The sequence below is a fragment of the Vanessa tameamea genome, chromosome 4, assembly GCF_037043105.1.
Source record: "Vanessa tameamea isolate UH-Manoa-2023 chromosome 4, ilVanTame1 primary haplotype, whole genome shotgun sequence".
Lineage (NCBI taxonomy): Eukaryota > Metazoa > Arthropoda > Insecta > Lepidoptera > Nymphalidae > Vanessa > Vanessa tameamea.
This window is the reverse complement of record NC_087312.1, coordinates 3706394-3726147: the sequence shown is the minus strand read 5'-3', so window position 1 is coordinate 3726147 and position 19754 is coordinate 3706394. Positions and strand designations below refer to the sequence as shown.

General features: G+C 34.1%; 1 protein-coding gene across 1 annotated transcript in view; it reads left to right on the top strand.

The window, feature by feature from the left end:
• Positions 1-17979, top strand: part of LOC113394407 (protein Wnt-6) — a 43276-nt gene extending 25297 nt beyond the window's left edge. Inside the window, exons 3-6 of the mRNA XM_026631712.2 lie at positions 16445-16551; positions 16912-17118; positions 17355-17495; positions 17599-17979. Coding sequence (XP_026487497.1) covers positions 16445-16551; positions 16912-17118; positions 17355-17495; positions 17599-17919 — 776 coding nt within the window. The 3' untranslated portion in view covers positions 17920-17979. The remainder of the gene's footprint in view (positions 1-16444; positions 16552-16911; positions 17119-17354; positions 17496-17598) is intronic.
• Positions 17980-19754: the final 1775 nt, after the last annotated feature.

The window sequence follows — 19754 nt, the reverse complement described above, 5'->3', positions numbered from 1 at the left end:
TCACCAGATGGTCTATTTGCCAGTATCGGTTATAAATTTAAATGGTTTTTTTTTAGTTATGATTACAATTACATGTTTCTGTTGGAAACATTGTAGATATAAATATTATTAATGGATGCATACAGATATTGACAATTAAATTCTTATTTATATGTATATTTCCTGAGAGCCGAGATGGCCCAGTGGTTAGAACGCGTGCATCTTAACCGATGATTTCGTGTTCAAACTCAGGTAGGCACCACTGAATTTTCATGTGCTTAATTTGTGTTTATAATTCATCTCGTGTTCGGCGGTGAAGGAAAACATCGTGAGGAAACCTGCATGTGTCTAATTTCAACGAAATTCTGCCACATGTGTATTCTACCAACCCGCATTGGAGCAGCGTGGTGGAATATGCTCCAAGCCTTCTCCCCAAAGGGAGAGGAGGACTTAGCCCAGCAGTGGGAAATTTACAGGCTGCTAATGTAAAAATTTTATATTTCTACGGAACTTCGAATTTATTGAATTTTTTTTATAGGTTATCTAGCACCTTCAACCACCGTTTCTATTCAACTTTATAATTTTATAACACTCCTCATAAAACGAACTCATACGATTTTAACACGGATTTATAGTGATAAAAAAATCTCAACAACACAGCTTAACATAAAAGGTATATTTAGTTAGTTATATTAGAACTCAACTAAAAAAAATAAGGTAGTTGTAATCAATACTTAAATACTTAAATGAGGTTTTATATGCACTAAAGTGTCGTAATTCCAATAATCATTTTGGTTATATATTGATAGTTCTAGGAGAGGAATGTTTTTACGCTTCATTTTTGGTCCATCTAGTTCGATTGATACCCAATTACCAGCTTATTGCTGTTCATAGCAGCTTATAGGACACAAGTTGTCGCCCGCAACTTCGTTCGTGCCCTACCTCCTTCAATCTTGCTCATTAAATTATATAATAATTAGCGTAACAGACAAACAGAGTTATTATCGCATTTAAGTATATATATTATAGTATAAATGATATCTAAGCCCCTTGATTGACGATGTAAGAAGTTATATGGAATATGTATAGAGTACCGGGTCCAAAAGTCACAGATGACAACTTAGTATCAGGTGGTCCACATAATCACACGACTTCCTAAAACAAATGAAAAAAAAAACAAAACTTCTAAAATACCATTACCAAATTGTAAATTAGCAGATTGCTTAATACCGTTAATAATTAACCTTTTTATTTTAACGGTATATTAATTTAAAAACGCAAGAAGACATAATTTACTTTTAAGAAGAAAAAAATATAAGAAAATAAGGTTAAGATTTGACAATATTTTAAATTTCGAACGACTAATCAGTTAGTCTATAAAAGGAACACTATTTTAAGAATGAATTCGATTCCATTCACTGAATTCGAATGTTATTCCTAAAAAACAAACCGTTGACAAACGACATTGAATACGATAATTAAAGGATGCAAGCATTAATGTGGGTTATCTATATGTTTCTTCACATTTGAATTTCGAATTCGAATCGAAGAGTTTAAAATATATTCTCTTATAGATACATATTTCATATATATACTGTTCATATAGATACATATTTTTTCCGTTTTTCACAATCTCGTAACTTCTAACGCTAAAAATAAAGTGTGTTATATTCCAGGGAAATCAAACCTAGTTCAGACAATTTTTTGAACAATTTGACTAGTCAAAATTAATACTACCAAATTTGTAGAAATACACTGATGTAATTTTTATTTACTTTTTAGGCGATATAATTGCGAATTGTACGAATTGATCAGCTATTAAAAGATAATAATCATTATTAATATTGATATAAGCAACAACACATTAGTAAGTGCCTTATTGTACATCTTCAAAGGTTGACCATTACATTTTAACATTTACATTTTTGCATAATAAATAGTATTAAAATTAAAATTACTTAACAAAAAAAACTCTAATTTACTGCATCGATCCAAAATTGAAACAAACAGAAATTCATTAACTTGTTTAGGTAGAACACCGGGCAGAGGATCGCTACCTGCCAGCTTTATTAGTCGATGGACAAAAGAATGCAAAATGTGTTAAATCGCACAGATAACTATCAGTGCCTAATTCGATTAGGCCAAAAGAGTTGATTTTTATGCGACCGCTCGTTTATCTAAATTCATTTTAGTGTTGCGATTAAACATAATCGATAATTTTTTGGGTGTTGACTCCTTTAAACGATTTAAATTCAATCAAATATAATCAGTAAATGTAAATTACCAATTTGACATTTTATAAGGATGATTTTTTTAAACGTAAAACCTTTATGTTTGCTTTGAAATTGTACCCTAAAAGATCGTTTATCGCGTTCGAATAACTTAAACCCATGCATAAAAGCTCTCTGAATTTGTCAAAAGAAATATATATGTTGTCGATATAAAACTTTGTTTAAATTAACATCACTATGGCTCTGAACGCTGACCATTAGTTGTCGACGTGCATTCATTTCGTATTCATTAGTGTAAATTAAGTGGTATATGTCAAAAATTCGCCTGCATATTGAAAATATTTATATACTTCACCTTAGCAAAGATCTTGGGACGTTTTGGGTCTTATCGCATCGCACATTATCGTTTACTTTTTGTTTATAAGAAAAACAGAAACAAATTATTTTCGTCTACATATTATTTCGTTATAAAATACGACTCGATTTAAATGTCAGCGCTTCTTTTTTGCGGCTTTTTTTGGGTTATCGGGAGCCGTTTTGCTAATGTAAGATACATAATAAACTGCTTTATTGCTCAAAAGATAGCTTCATTTAATGATTTTGTTTAGGGGTTACGACGTATTTGGTGAAACAAGATAAGGAGTGGGAACGGACAATTGATTTACGTAATTACGATTTGAAACATTACAATAAAATTAAAATATGTTAATATGTGAGATTCAAATATTATCTTGGAACGCATACAACTCTGCTGACTTGAAGTCTAATGATACTTAATTGTTGGGAATTTTCGGGGCAATATTTTTTAAAGCAAAGTTCTTTATAGCTATAGTTTAAGCCTGTTGTTTAAGTTGCTTGGTGAGTAGGTTATAGCGAGTAACCCACTTATGTACCTAACCTACTTACTCTAACCTACTTACTCTGGTCAGGAAACTATATCACTATGGAATTAGAGAATGTGCACTCGACCTTCTGACTTCTTATCTTAACAATAGAATTCAGAGGGTTGACGTTGAAGGGACAAGGTCTCCTGGAGTCTCAGTTGGTATGGGGGTCCCACAAGGATCAATTCTTGGACCTTTTGTATTCCTCATATACATAAATGACTTGCCCTTTCTTGTTGGGAACAAACATGATATAGTATTGTTTGCTGATGATACCTCTTTGGTTTTTAAAATTAATAGGAAATAGGTACAGTATGACGATGTAAACAATGCTATGTCTGATATAGTACACTGGTTTAGCGTAAATAGTCTTAGGCTGAATAATAAAAAAACTAAAATTGTAAAATATAGCACACCAAACGTGCAAAATGTAAAACCCGATGTACTTATCAATGGGGAATCGATGGATCCAGTTGAAACAACTGAATTTCTTGGCCTTACTCTTGATGCCAAGTTACAGTGGCTCCCCCATATAAACGGATTGGCGTGAAGACTGAGTTCTGCGGCATTTGCGGTCAAAAAAATTAGATTATTTACCGATATTGATACGGCTCGCCTAGTTTATTTCAGTTACTTTCACAGTATAATGTCCTACGGTATTATGCTTTAGGGTAACGTAGCCGCTATCCATACTATATTTGTGCTGCAGAAGAGGGCTATTCGCGCAATCTATAACCTAGGAGCCAAGGAATCATTAAGGTATAAATTTAAAGAAATTAAGATATTGACTGATGCTTCTCAATATATATTCTGTAATGTTTTGTATGTACAGAAAAATATAAATTTTTTTGTGAGAAAATGTGATTCTTATAACATTGGTACAAGGAATAAACACAATCTTGTTACTCCTGTTACTCGACTGCATAGAGTCAGTAACTCTTTCGTGGGGCAATGTATACGCTTCTACAACAAGATCCCAAAAAGCGTTCAAAATGGTTCTGTTGCCAAATTTTACTATACAATTACATATTTACATAAATACAAAGGTTACTATACAATTAGTGAGTTTATGTTTGATAGCACACTACTCTGTTTCTATTCATAAACAATTATGTATCTAATTAATTTGACATAAAAAAAGACCCGCTGAGTTTCTTTCGCCAGTTCTTCTCAGGTCAGGGTGTTCCTTTTTCGGAACCGGTTGTAGTGTTTAATATGACCATCAATAAGTAAGTGTAATGCTTCTATGTTGAATAAAGGAATTTTGAGTTTGAGTTTGAGTGTAAAGGAGGTACCAACGCGCTGCTCCGTTAGTGATAGAATATAGCTTTATAATAAGTGTCAGAACTTCTTCAGAAAAATGTCGGTCTCATTTTGTCGTTTCGTCACCGAGCACTTACTCGACTTGTAAACATAAATTATGCATTGAAAACATTTGTTTTACTTACAAGGGTATAACGCATTAGCTCCGGTTAATATTCGCCAATTGTATCAAATCATCTTATTCAAACAGACTTTTACAAGTAGCTTTGAATCATCGTCAGTCGTACGTATGTCTTAAAGTTCCGGGGAATTTCTCATGAGTCTGCTTTTATATTATGTTATGTTTATAGATCATGACTCAGTCATTGATAGTTTCTCAAAACTAATTTGTAATACTAAGATCAATCAATCAAACATTACAATTCTATCAAATACACAAACTGTTCGTGGAAACTGATTCATATATCGAACACTATTTACGAAATGAATGCACTGTAACTCTTAAGAAAAATTTAAAAATGCTTTCCTTTAAAGTATATTATGTAACATTTTACAAATGCTAAAAAAATACACGTTTAAAACGATCTTAATGTCAATCACATCTTTATCTATTGCTCGAGAAAAAAAGCAGTAAATATACTGATCAATTCGTTTTAATTTTAATGTAGTGCTTGCAAAAACGTAGGAATGTAGTAGAAATACTTAGCTTTAAGTTATCTTGATATGTATAATATATGTGCATTGTACATATAAGCAGTAAATATGTTTAAGCATTAATTAGTATTGTTGTTTTCCGGTTTGAATGGTCAGTGATCCAGTCTATTTAGGGGCACATCCTTAGATCCTAAGTTATGTCTCGTATTGACAAATGGTTAATATTTTTTACAGCGACAATATCAAATTCTTACCATTGTCCACAACTTCTATTTGCCAGTCAGACTTCATGTTAGATATAAAAAAAAAATACAGTCAATGGATTTGAAATGAACACCATCTTTATTTGCCTTTGCACACCAAAAGATACTTTGATCTAGTTGCTTGGATATTGAGTTGTTCAGCGTCCTCCATAAAATCAAAATTTTGCAAAATCCTAACTTGATACGCCACCACATAACGTAACGATTCAGTCCTAATGTCGTGACTATGTAAGGTTTTACTTATAAACATTGTGGAGCTAAACACCCTAGAGGAACAACGATTTCTCTCTTTTTGTCATTATTGACTCATCATTCCAAAGAAAAAAAAAAACTTAACAAATCACGACGAAACTATATTAACAGATAAAACTTTATACTTTAAGTTATTGAGTTAGATAGGACTATGTCAATTATATATATTGATATATTAAGACATATAAAGATGAAATCATGAAAAATCTATACTTAATTCAAATAGATTTTAATGAATATTAAATTAATTTATCGGTATATGTATGTATTTGATGAATACTTAGCCGTAAAGTAAATTAGATTTTTTGTACGATATTATCGCGAAACTACGAATAATTTTCTTGATTACAAAAACTTACTTCTTATCAGATACAAAGTATCAATAATGTATTATTTTATCTGATAATCTCGCTTAATTTATTTTATTACTTTAAGTTTTATATTTTGTAGATTTAATGGTATGTCTGACTGGAATAGATGTAACAAATCGATTCGTTTCGTTCAAGGCATTGAAGAAACGTAACGAAAGATTACATTAACAATTCCCTTAGAAAAGGTATTAATGAATCACTATATGTGATATCAGCTGGGATTGCCAGCTGGCACAGGAAACTTAACCAAAGATTGTAGATCTGGCCCAAGTTCCATTGAGCTCATGTGCTTAATTCCTGATTGTAATCCCACTCGTTTTCAGCGGTGAATGAAAATATCATGAGGGAAAAAATGTCAGTGTGATCTGTGCCGTGTTCAGTAAAAATATATAATATAAAACACCAAAATTAAATTAATTAAAAAATCTTAATGTATTGCATGAAACACTGTTCCGTCCCATGTACCAAACTACTTCAGGAAGCTTTTGTCGTGGCACATATAAAGTGTGTTCCTTTCCTTTTTTAAATGATATATAAGCAAAGTTGCATGGTGATCTTAATAGACTATTATATTTGTTTATAGAACGAAGACGAACACCTGAGTCACTTGATGTTGAGTGGTTACTATAGCTCGTAGATGTTGACTTGACGTGACTGCCTCGTTGGTCTAGTGGCTAGATGAAAGGCCACAGATAAGAGGTTCTGGATTCAAACCCCAAGTCGGGCCGATAATCGATTAATTTTAAAATTGCTACCAATTTTCTTATATTTGAAGCCCTTGTCTGAATTATGAAAGTAGAATTAATGTATTGACTGCCTCGTTGGTCTATCAGCTAGATTTTAAGGCTGAAGATCCTGATGTCCTATAAGCAAACTTAGAGTCGAGCCAATAAAAATATATTGGATTTTTATGCCAATTTTTTTTCAACAGCAGCACTACTACGCGTATAGCGCAGCTGTGTTTGTGCACAAATCTCCTGCAGTATTAACTATTCACCTCGTAACCCTTTAGGAATTAATATATATAGTATGTCTGTACGTTAGGCTGATTTGGATTTAGGCACATCATTACTGGTGATATCTTAATACGTTATCAGTTTTAAACTTCATCCTAATCCAGGATTAATGTTCGTTGAGAGATAAAATTGATTCATTAAATCTATCAATAATTGAAAGGATAATTCTTTCATTGAAAACTTGATTCGAATGAACGAGGATACGATCGTGACAACTGATCTCCAATTTACTGCTATTTAAATACGTCTTTGATATCATTCGAAGATACATCTATATTTTTAATCTGGACTAATCTAAAATATTAATTCTTTTATCTATTCCATTAATACGTTGCAAAAAAAAGCTTTGCTCTACCTGAGCCAATATTTAAAATTTATTGCAATTACAAAATATCATACGGTAATGTTGAGCCCTTTTAGAATAAACTCATTGCTTCTCATTTTAATACGTAGTATGTTTTCATCATCTCAATACCACGAAAGCATGTAGGTGGGAAATATTTATACAGAAACATACCAAGTCGATTTATAGCTACCTCTATAAAATGATTACAACTAGCTTGCATCAGTTGTAGAATAAATATTTATCGTGCATAATTTATGAAGGGATATGTAATTAATCCGATCGCTAAACAAAGATGGCAGTCGCTGGGCGGTTAATACGGGGGAGCAAAGCAACAAATTAGGTTAAAAGCCCATAAATTGATGTGAACAGCTATGGGTGGCGCACACGGCACTGAATTAGTCCCGGATTTTTATCACTTGGTGACAAGAAAAAGTAGAGTATACAGCGTGCTCCAAAAGTAAACGATATTAAATTATATTTCTATAATTTAATATTAAAAAAAAAAAACAACACTAATATTAAGAAATTTAAAAAGACCTGGTTGAAGGTTGATCTCGTAAATAAAACTTTTTCTTCTTTAAAATAATAATCCGTCTAATAATAATTGAAAAATAACAAATACAAAAAAAATACCGCTTTATTAAGTAATGTTTATTTTAATATTAAGATTATGTGTCTGTCTTCGTTACATATTAATGCAAACTATTTACCTTTTTCATATTTGGATTGGAACAAATTGTAAACGCCATTATTGTTACTATTAATAAAATCATAATTATTTTAACGTAATGAGATAATATAATATAATAATACTTAATTGTCCTTAACAATTAAGGAAAACGTTCTTTTATCTGTACAAAAAACTGACTTAAGCAGATTTGTATATCGACTTTTTGCCCGCCAAAAAGGTCAAATGATGCATAAAAAACGAATCATTGACAACTGATCTACATTTGAACTTTTCTTTTTCTTCGATAAAACATATTTTTATTATAAGGAAATTCTAATGATTTGAAAATTTTTGGAGAGGTTTTCGTCCGTCCGCCATTAATTACAATCAAGATTTTTAAGGGTTCTCTACGAAATCCATCTGTCATGAAATATTACACGACATTTATGATAAAGTAAAAAAAAAAAACAATTATAAATAAAATTTAAAAAAAAAAAACAATATCTGCACTTAGAACGCGCTGTATCACATTAGTCATGAGAAAAAAATAATCATCGTTAATTGGTCCCTTTCATTAGTAAATCCCTGCATTCTTTACTTCGTTGTTTTTTCGGTGTCAAATCTTTATCAATGAAAAAGGATTTCATTTTTATTTAAATTACCTTATCATATACCTATACCTTCTGTCCAATGACCGGTGAGCGGTCGTGACGTAACGCTTAATATATAATAATATAATATATATTTATAGGAATAATACTATTTTTTATTTCAGATTTCTCTAAAATATCCAATCTTTATTAAATCCTCATTAAACACACTACAATTTTAAAATCCATCCAAATATCTACAATACATCATATCGCTTAAAAAACTATGACATTATATTTTTCTCATGGTAAAAAAGTTAATTAAATGATATCTTATCAACGTACGATAGACAGAGTAGATAATTGAAAGAGAAACGTTAATGTTTACACACAGATCCATAAACTCATGAAAATACATAAATAAACCTTTAAAGCTCCTAGTTTCAACGGCGCGCTGACATAAAACTCGATCAAAACAAAACGACTACGCTGTACCCACAATCAAAGGCAGTCGACGATATCAAATCGTAAATACCGCGACACCTTATCTGGCTAGACCGACGACGGTACCAATTCCCACTTAAACAAAACAGCCTAATTAAGCTATAAACAAACCGAAAAACACGGACTCCTAAAATATTGGGGTCTCGAACTGTATACTAATCTGAGAGAGCCATTAAGTGTCGACAGGTCGCCGAGAGGAGTCAGCGGGGACTCGTAAAGATATACCACAAGATAACCGGACTACTGCAGCATTCGGACCTCACACGTACCCGAACGTCCTCACATAAATACCCACCGATGGCTTCATATCGACAAAAAACTCGGCGATAAATTTGGCGCCCCTAACACGTAAATGTTCTTAATTATAGTGTAATATTCGGGGAGTGTTTTCTTTATATCTAATCTGTTCACTCTTATGGTCGCTCCCATCCAGCCTCCATGCGGATAATGGTCGTAATTTCGACGATATCGATTATCATTTCGGGTTCAACCACTTACAATACTTAAAATTTAAGTACATCTTAATACGTTTCCAGATATGCTAATGGCAATAATCGAACTGGTGCTCGATACGTTAGGTGCTTTAAGGAATACGTTAAAATTACTACAGCTGAGCTCATCATTATTCTGTTCGGTAATTAGTATTAAAATAATATATAAATACATATGTGCATGTGATTAAAACTATGTCACTATAAATAATTGGATTTTTTAAATAATTTGTTTTAAAATGCCTAATTTAAGAAGATTCGAAAAATATTTATGTTTATCGTACACTGGTTGTCAGCTCCTTGGCCCATGTTGGCATACACAATAGCTCCAGTGAGTTATTTGAAAGTCAAACATCAAGCTCGAGAAGTAATCGACGTCTCAAGCACAAAATTATTGGTAGATATCTCGCAACCATCTCCAAGAGAATCCCTGAGCTTGTCTCTTCAGAGTCGAACGTCTCGTTTCATCCTCGATTCAAAAACGTATATCTATCTCACTTGCAATGAAGTGCAGGGTTATTCCACTTTTATTTTTTCCCTTTCTCGGCGACAGCCGTCTGTCCGTCACGAGTGACAGGCGCGCGCGAGCGCTCGACAATCCGCACTTGTCAATGTCGCCAGTTGCCGATGCCAAATTAAAGAAAATACCCTCACTACGCTAAAATAGTCTGCGAAACCGCAATATGTTTTTTCTTTAAACGACATTTAAGGAAATACAGTACAGGCTTTGATTACTCCTTAAAGCGTTATTAAGTTAATTGTCGTGGAAAAACATTACTGAGGTCATTTGCGGTTTTTAGGCTCGCGTTTAACATCGACAGGTGTACGCTTGTCACCGACATTCCTTTATCTTTAATAAATCTACCGACACGCGATGACTAAGATTACTTTTAAAACTAAGTGAATTAAAGCTGCTATAACATTCCAATTTATTTCATTTGGAATATTAAACAGTTTACACGGACCCAGTGATGTAATCGCCATCAATTTTCTCCATGTAAATGTGTAAGGAGCTAATTAGGCGTTAACTATGAGAACAAAAGTTAGCTGCACGAATCACTTACAACGGAGATGTACCTTCGTTGCCGTTCCTTGTATTAACAGGGCTAATTATTCCCATTAAACGGGCACAATCCATTCAAATTAACCATTGGACGTACTTTGAATAAAGTATTCGCGTTTTGTGCGCGGCTGAATGACGCTCGGCCCCTTCCGGTGGGTGGTTGCTGTCACAACACGCAATGCGCGTCGCGGACGCACCGCACCGCATAATGAGACGTTTACTCGCATTAGCTAAAGAAATTGACAAGTGAACAATAGCGGGTCGAGGGGAAAAAGGAACGCGAAAACTGCAGAAAGAGCCGGACAGTGTCGTATCGTATTACCCGACGTAAAATATCTGGGGGAAAGGAATGAGAAACGATCGTTCAATTTAAATACGGGTACGAGACGGGAGCGTTCGCGTGCGTTCGGTAGCGTGAGAATGCGCTTTATTCGGGCGGCGACAGCGGGTCCCGTCGGCCGAGCCTCGGCGGGACGTCGATAAATCAGGTGCACGGTCGACGGTCGTTGTGACCGCGCGACGCTCGTATATCGGCCAAAGGGGCCACAATGGCCTCGTGCTGTCACACTGACACTGACGCAATTGCTCGCATGCGCCGTCCGCCGTCACAGACAGCCAAGACAGCGTTACGAGCAGCGTCCACCCCCACTCACCCTGCGCGTATTTATTGCGCTAAATATTTGAGTTAATCAGATGAGATAAAATGTTCGCGTTCGTTTAAACATTCCGATGCGGTCGCGTTGACAACTCGATGTATTGTCCTTGTATTTCTGATCCGCTTTTTAGTCGCTATCACTCCTCTTTTTATCGTGCTACATAATTGCATTCGTAAAATTTCTTCTATAATCATATAAATAGTAATTCTAAACCATGTATATAATTGAGCATAGTGTTTTTATACGGAACCTGTTTTTATCTATTTAATAATACGTGGTCACTGCTGGCATCATAAAGATAGTGAGATCGTTTTATGAGCGGGTCACGGTGCAAGCGCGGTGGTAAGGTGGCATACATGTTTATGACAGAGAGTTCGCACGACACACGATACTTGACAGCTCGGCTAGGAAACATCACATCCCATGTTTCACTCAAGTCCTAAAGGTACAGGATTGAAGACGTTACGTGCAAGAATTCGCTTTGAGACACTTGTTCGAGATATTTTATGCGTACATTGTTAACAGTTTACAATATGATGAGGGTGTTATTTATCTCTCTTATGAATAAAAATTTATAATAATGCTTCATGACACATAATCATAAAGATTGGATTATGGATGTTTCCAACTGGTGGTCCATTTGGTGTTTATTATTCTACGCCAACAATAAATAATGAAACAATTTATTATTTCTCGAACAAGAATTTAATGAATCCATTATATATCAACAGCTAAAAACAATTTACCTTCCATGTAATTTATCACATAATTAAAATAAATTATCTTACACGAAATCCATTTTACAAAAAAACCTAACACCTGCATCAGCGATACAAACCGTAACAGCAAAGGGCAGACGAGTGTCGGTAATGTCGCGACCATATCAAATCTAAAATTCCACCGGGTAGCGAGTGAACGGTTAATTTAAAGCAAGACTAAGAAGGCGATCGGTATCGGGAGCGAGTTTTAGTTCATCGGTTTCTAGCGGGCAACGAGTACGTCCGGTCGTAATGTCGTATACGCAGCTCAATACAGAGACTTTAATAGATATTATAATTAGAAATCATAAAATTGTAAATGCATACATAATTCCGTTTATTTAAAGATGCTTCTACCCATTTAGTTTTCATTAATCTCATGTTTTTCCTATAACGCCACGTGAAGCTAATTTTTTTTTTTGCTAAATTAAATACCCATTCTTCAAAGTAAGCAATAACACAGACAGATGTGTGAAAAAAATGAACACAACCTTAATTGCAATTAAGTCATTTGTAAAAAAGTCTTCAGAAAAAAAGAGCAGCTATCAATAAAGCAATATTCGAAAAAAATTTTTTGCGCCTACTTACGCGTTTTCGGAAAATTTGGGTACGGCAACGGGCTAGACATTGAATCACAGGAAAGATTACTTTTAATCACTGAGATTAAAAAAGTGCAACCAACTGTCTAAAATGTGTAAATCTTTAGCGAATAAATTTATCCAAAGCAGATTTAAACCACACAATTAAATAGTAACATTTGCATCTATAACGCTTCTTCTTCCAACTTGTACATCATTGTTATAAATAAAATTAAAATTGCAAAATTCCCAGCGATTTCACATATGGCCTGCCGTAGATGATCTCAAGTCCGTTATCAATTTGACATCCGCGGTGTTCTCACTCGCTTATATCAATATAATTTATGTCGTCAGTGCTATTGATTAATGTTGTAATTGGCTCCGATACAAAATACAATCATTAAAACATTGGAACAGTTTATTAGGGATAATTATGTGTGATTCATACACGGTGTTGTAATAAGCCTTGAAACTGTTTGATTAAAAGCTTGTTATTTTCAATAGTTCATTAATATATAAATAATGATCGACTAGACACTGTATGTGCTGAATAATACATATGATTTATAGATTACACAATGACAGTTATAGGAAAAATATTAATTAAGGCAAGTTGCAATTTTAATTATTTATATAAATTGCAACTTGAAATGTAGTAACTGATTTTTGTGTTGTGTTTGTCAAACTGTTATATAATATTCATTACTCATTAAAAATCGCCAAACTTCAAGAAATGCAAAACTGAATTACGAAACTGAATATGAATTACTGTAACAAAATGTATAGCTGTTTCTCCAAACGTGGTTATCACAGAGGTCGATACTCCTACGGATAACGTTCGAAAATTAAATATAAAAATTAAAACCAATCTAGTAGTTGATTATCTTTGCGATTGTTTCCTGAATTGAATGTTGAAATTGTGCAAAACAAAGAAATACTATCTTATTTCTTTGTTCTTATGCCCTTGTATCTTATTCATGCGCTTCCCTCGCATTTCCTGCAAGAACCGGTCGCGGAGTTCCACCTACCGTCATCGTAGAAGGCACTTGTTTCAAAACTAGTTGTCAATTATCCAATCCAAGAAAAGAGCAAACAACATTTTCATGAGATGGCTTCTGAGCACGTGCTTCTGATTGACTGGTTGTGAATGGCGGAACAACTCTCGAGTATTTTGACACAGCAAAAACGCGCGTGCGACGCGTTATGGAAGCCATACAATCTACAAGTGTGAATCAATTTCATCCATTGGTTTTATTGATTGATTGACAATTCTGCTGAATTATTCAGTTGGACACGAATACCGACATTCCACGCGCTTGTGGTGGAGACGATAAAAACCAACGTCACGTAACCCTAAATATAAAGCTTGATGGACGTCGTGGGAGTGGCTCGATACGGGGCATATTTCGAGATTGGAGACGCTAGAAAAACGGGAACGTTTGGTGATGAGAATGTCATGTCCCTCGTTCCCAACGACATATTTGCGAGTCGGGACCGCGTTTTGCGATAATTACAGCGCATAACGCGGGAAGAGCGCGAGGAATGTTCCGCTCTGAGCTCACCGCCTCGGATTTATAATGACGGTCGAGTGTCGCGACCGCGCTGTCCTATCGACAGCGCAGCGTACAGAGGAGAAAAAGTGGCGTCCGTAGCATCCGCGCGGGGCGGACCTGTTCTGAAGCCGCCGCTTCTCCTCCCCCTTCAGCGACGCCATTTTTTCCCCTATGGATTGCTAAGCGACTAGCGAAATATCTCGAAATTGACATTCCTTTCATAATTCCATCCGAGACATATCCTCGCCGATGTCGGACGAAATTTAATCTGTCTGATAAAAATACTCATGAAATTCACCGACGACAACAGTGACGTGATGTAATTACCGTCTGAATTCTGAGTCGGATGGGTGTGCACTCTCGCTTTTTTGTCGCACGTCAATTATATAAATTGTTTGTGCAATAAATTTCGCTGTATCTCTTTGGACGGGTGGCGGTCTGGTCATGGTGGAATGCGACGACGATACAGCGTCGCTCCACAGTATACGGGCCCAATTAGCATGGGATCGATAGGCGCGCCCGATGCCGATCTCCTGTCAACTGCACTGCACTGCGTAAGCCTCGGTTATCTAATCTGAACTTAATGAATGCCTCGCTGCTATCACAAAAATGAGTTAAACCTTATATAAAAAATCCATGACAGGTGAATTGAAATTAATTATGATTTCCTCAAATCTTTAACTTGATAGCATAACCGCTTACAAAGTAATTGACTTATATAATTATGCGATATAGTGTAAATGTTTCCGTTTTGTTTGCTATTTGGAAATCAAAACAAAATCACCTAATCAGTTTATATCTTCTCTGATTATATTAATTTTCAAAATTACATTCTTTAAATGGTTCAGACATCGATACAAAGAGAAAATGAAAGTAGAATTCCTTAAAGGTAGCAATGTCTGCAATTTCCTACCCATGACTTACAAAAAGTATATTATGTAACAATTATATGACATTATTCAATTTCAACTTCCTGGTGTCGTATCAAATGAGATCCATTCATTTGCTTTATTAAGAAAGGGACCGACCTTTCGCAACTGACGAGATAATTAAATATAAACACAAATAAAGTATGATTATTTATACCAAAATATATATCCAGCGACTATAACTGCTTTTTTTTGGTAATTTATGTAATTGTAATGAATCTGCTCACCCGCAATTAGTATCTTAATCGTATTAGCACTTTTTATAAGCACTTCAAGGAAAACGAAATCAAAACGACATCTTCGAAATTTAAAACTACAAAACGATCTCATAAAAATATGGTAAAAACTTCCATTTCCATCATCGAGTGTTAATTACGTAGTTTAATAAAATCCACAATTAATTTAGTCACGCAAGAAAAAAATCTATAGAACCAATCTAAACTCAAGCCATCGACATCCAATCATATGAAGTCATCGACCTAAACAGAGACCATTTAGTCGATGTCCGAAGCTCATTTAGATGGGCACAACAATTTTCACATTATTCATGCCATCTGAATATTCCAACATCAGTTTCATCCACCATTAATTGTTATAGCCAGGCCTAAACGGACACACTGTCCTCGTGATCAATGAGCATATATACGTAAAACATAGCATCGATGGAACCGTTCTAGTTGTCCTTGGTTTTACAATTATGGACCTAACATTTTAAATAATCACTTGAAATTATTGGAGGTCAAAGAGTCAGTTAATGTAGAACTTTTAATTTAACTTAAATTTATTTTCTCATAGATAAGACGCTAATAATACCTGTAATGGTTCTCATAATTTTAGACTTAGAGCTTAGAAAAGAAACCACAAATGGTTAATTTAGATAAGAAAAAAATATATACAATCTGGGAGTACTTGGACTGACTCGGTATAATTAAAAGTTTAAATAAATTAAAAAATAATTGAAATAACAAACCAATATTGGTTCCTAGAAATACTTTGCATTCTTAACGTCAGTGTATCACGTCAGCATGTTTTATGGATGCAGCCTTCGATTCGTGAAGCCCATCGTTGTTTATTACAGCGGCCGTGTGAATATTGATTTTTAGGTCAACAGCTTAACTCTGTATTGTATTGGTGCTTTATGCTTCAGGATTTTATTTCTCTTTAAGCCCTAGAACATAGCTGTGACGAATCGGCAGCAGAAGTATTCATAGTACTCTAAAGAGTCGTTACATAATTTTTGTTAGGTTTACTGCATTTAAAATGTATATTTCATTTGAATTATGCAGATCATATATTTATTTAATTTATATATTAAATGATTTCATAATAAATACTTAAAATAAACAATTAAAATATGTTTAATTGTCTGTTATATCTCATGAAATTGTTTCAGATACAAGAGAAACTGGGTTTGTGAATGCCATCACTGCAGCCGGCGTTACGTACGCTATCACAAGAGCATGTACTGCGGGATCGCTTTTGGAATGCTCTTGTCAAAAGGTTAGTTTAACTTCTAGTAAATGGTATGCTAGGCAAAGACCTCTGTTTTCTGTAAGAAGCCTTAAAGGCTTATACCGTGGGTTGATTAATCAACATTTGGTAGTAATATGAACTAATGTTACGAATACATTTCCTGAAGATAGTTTCGTTTATAACCAAGCTTGGGATTAATTATTATTATAAAACCTAATTAAACAAGAGTAAACTCGTTTATATATAATAACTATAAAGCTTATATTTAAACCAATGATATTTTGTTAATATCTCTGTGCTATATTCAGTAGTCCATCTAGACATAATACTTAAATAAGGTATAAAATTTTGGAAATCTCAATGAACATTTAACGTTTTTTTTTTTAGGAAGTTCCGAAACCTCGTCGTGGGAGAGTAGCTCAAATGCCACAGCCCCCGTCTCCAGCGCAGACTGACAGGTGGCAATGGGGTGGTTGCAGCGACAATGTTCGCTTCGGCTTGCAAAAGTCAAGAGAGTTCATGGATAGCCGATACAGAAAAAAAAGTGACATAAAAACTCTAATCAAACTCCACAATCATAACGCTGGGAGGTTGGTTAGTAAGACTTTTCTATATAAATGTCTAAACCGTTTTAGTATAATATCACTCATAATTAATAACAAACATTGTTATGTACATTGTTATTATAGCAATCGGGAACACTTTAGGAAAATATTATGTTTGAAATTGTATGAAATATGCCTATGTTGTTTTAATTTTATAGGATATAAACAACGTCTTTAACTTTTTTTATGTGTCATAAAATATTAATTATCATTATTTTGCTCCAGGCAATAAAAAATAATATGAAAGTGGAATGCAAATGTCACGGATTATCCGGTTCTTGTACTCTTCGAACATGCTGGTGGAGGATGCCTGCTTTCAGAGAAGTGGGTGACCGGTTGCGAGACAGATTCGAAGGGGCTGCTAAGGTATACATTATTTTATATTACAGTTGCATCATATTAAACAGCCAGGTGAAAATAATTTACTCTACGTGCGGATAATATTCTTGAACTGGTCGTTTTTTTATAGGTTATCTCAAGCAACGACGGCGATAGCTTTATGCCAGAAAGCCCTAACATAAAGAGACCAGGCAAGAAGGATATCATATATTCAGAAGAATCGCCGGATTTTTGTTCGGCAAATATGAAGACTGGATCTCTCGGCACCGAAGGACGTCAGTGTAATATAAGTTCTGCAGGAACTGACAGCTGTGATCAACTATGTTGCAGAAGAGGTTACGTACAAACGACTATAAGGGAGGCTGAAAACTGCAATTGTCAGTTCAAATGGTGCTGCGAAGTCATTTGTGAAACATGCTATGTTAAGCGAGACATACAAACATGCCTTTAATGTGATAGATAATAATAACAATTATATTAAATTTAAAATAAACTAATTTTAAGTAAAACATTTGTTTTTTTTTTCATGAAAATATGTTTCATTGCTTTCGTAATCAGTTTCATAATCTGATTCATTTAATATTTGCTCTTTAATAACTTTATTTTGTGGCGAGATATCGGGTAAAGGTTTTTCCTCTGATAAAAGTATAAATATGTTTGGGTTTTTCCTCAATTCTACTTTAAAACTGTCATTATTATGATTTTTGTCAAAATTAATTTAAGCTTATCACGTCCTGTTAATTTTTTTGGAGTATCCTTTCGTATTGCATAATTATATAGCAAATACATTTTCTTTACATCTATGGTAGACAACCCAATCCCTTTTTTTTCATGTAACCAATCTTTAAATTATGTTAAGATGGTATCTAAGGACCCATAGATAGGCTTGAGTAGAAAAAAAATCAGATAGTATTCAATTGAAATTGAGTAATTACCTTACATGGTATAATTATCGTTTCACCCCCAATATATGTATACTGATGAGAACTGTATTCGTCATCTTTTAATTTATCAAAAAGTTACAATTTATCTGGAAAAAATATATATTGCTCAAACTATCTATATACATATATTTAATTCAATCGGATTCCTAGGTCGTTCTACGTCTAGTGACCAGCTCATATGGTCCTAAAATTCTGAAGACGACGTGGCAAGTGGATATGTGGGACTCATCTGAGCGAAATGTGCCAGAATATCCACTAAAAGCGTGACTCACTCTGTCTCTTCGGGGGGCATCACTGGGCCGCTTGCGCAGACTACTATGAAGAACTGACCGAAGACCGAAATCCTGAGTTTAAGTCCGGGTCACGCAAATAAAATGTTACTGCGTCTTCTGCCGTGAAATTCTCAGTGGCAACTCAAAATTGCCAGTAGCCATAAGTTCTGTACCCACATGGTTTTTTTCTAAATAAACCTCAAACCTTACCTTCCTTTACTAGTATTAAGAATTTATATTTGTTTTTTAATGAAACATTGAACATGCGATTTGTTACCACGTGTCACATGCTTAACAGTTTTACACAACTTACTTTGAGTCTGAGATCTCTTACATGAAAACCAACAAATAAGTAACATCAGTGTTGAATATTAAACTTCGGAAGGCTGTGAACTGAGTCACCACAGAATTTTCATGATTTCTTTTAAGTCATTTCGTGCTCGGTGGTAAGGGAATAAGATTATGTAAACAACACATTTCTTCAGGAAGGCTTCTGTGGACAGTACGTCTATTACTTTTATACAAAACTAGCGAAATACCTCAGCTTCGCATGGGTGCAATTTATACGGTACAGGTGTATCCGTATATATATGTATTATGTATATGTGAATTGGATAATTATTTCCAGAAATGACCTTCAAATACCAAACAAACTAATTTTACTTCTTTATTTTATTGCTATAGACGGATTATTATCATTATAACAAATTTTGTGAAAAATATTTGAACTAATATACAGAATTTATTGTTGTAATTTGAACCAAAAAGAGATTCTTTTAAAGGGTCTAAAAGTTTCTAGGTAGTTTTGCCATCCTATTGAATTATAAGTAAGTTGTAGTCATAATAGATAAAATATTCTCTACGTTGACAAACAAAAGTGTAACAAATTTATCGAATTGTGTATCAAATTAAGGGATTTAATTTTCAAAATTTTTAATTTTTTTAATTTTCAAATATCGAATATGTAATTCGAAAAACAAAATTGTATATATTCTTATCTTATCAATAACAGTTATATTACCGAATGAAAAACCGTCAATATAGTACGGTATGATCCCTGAAGGCCAGAC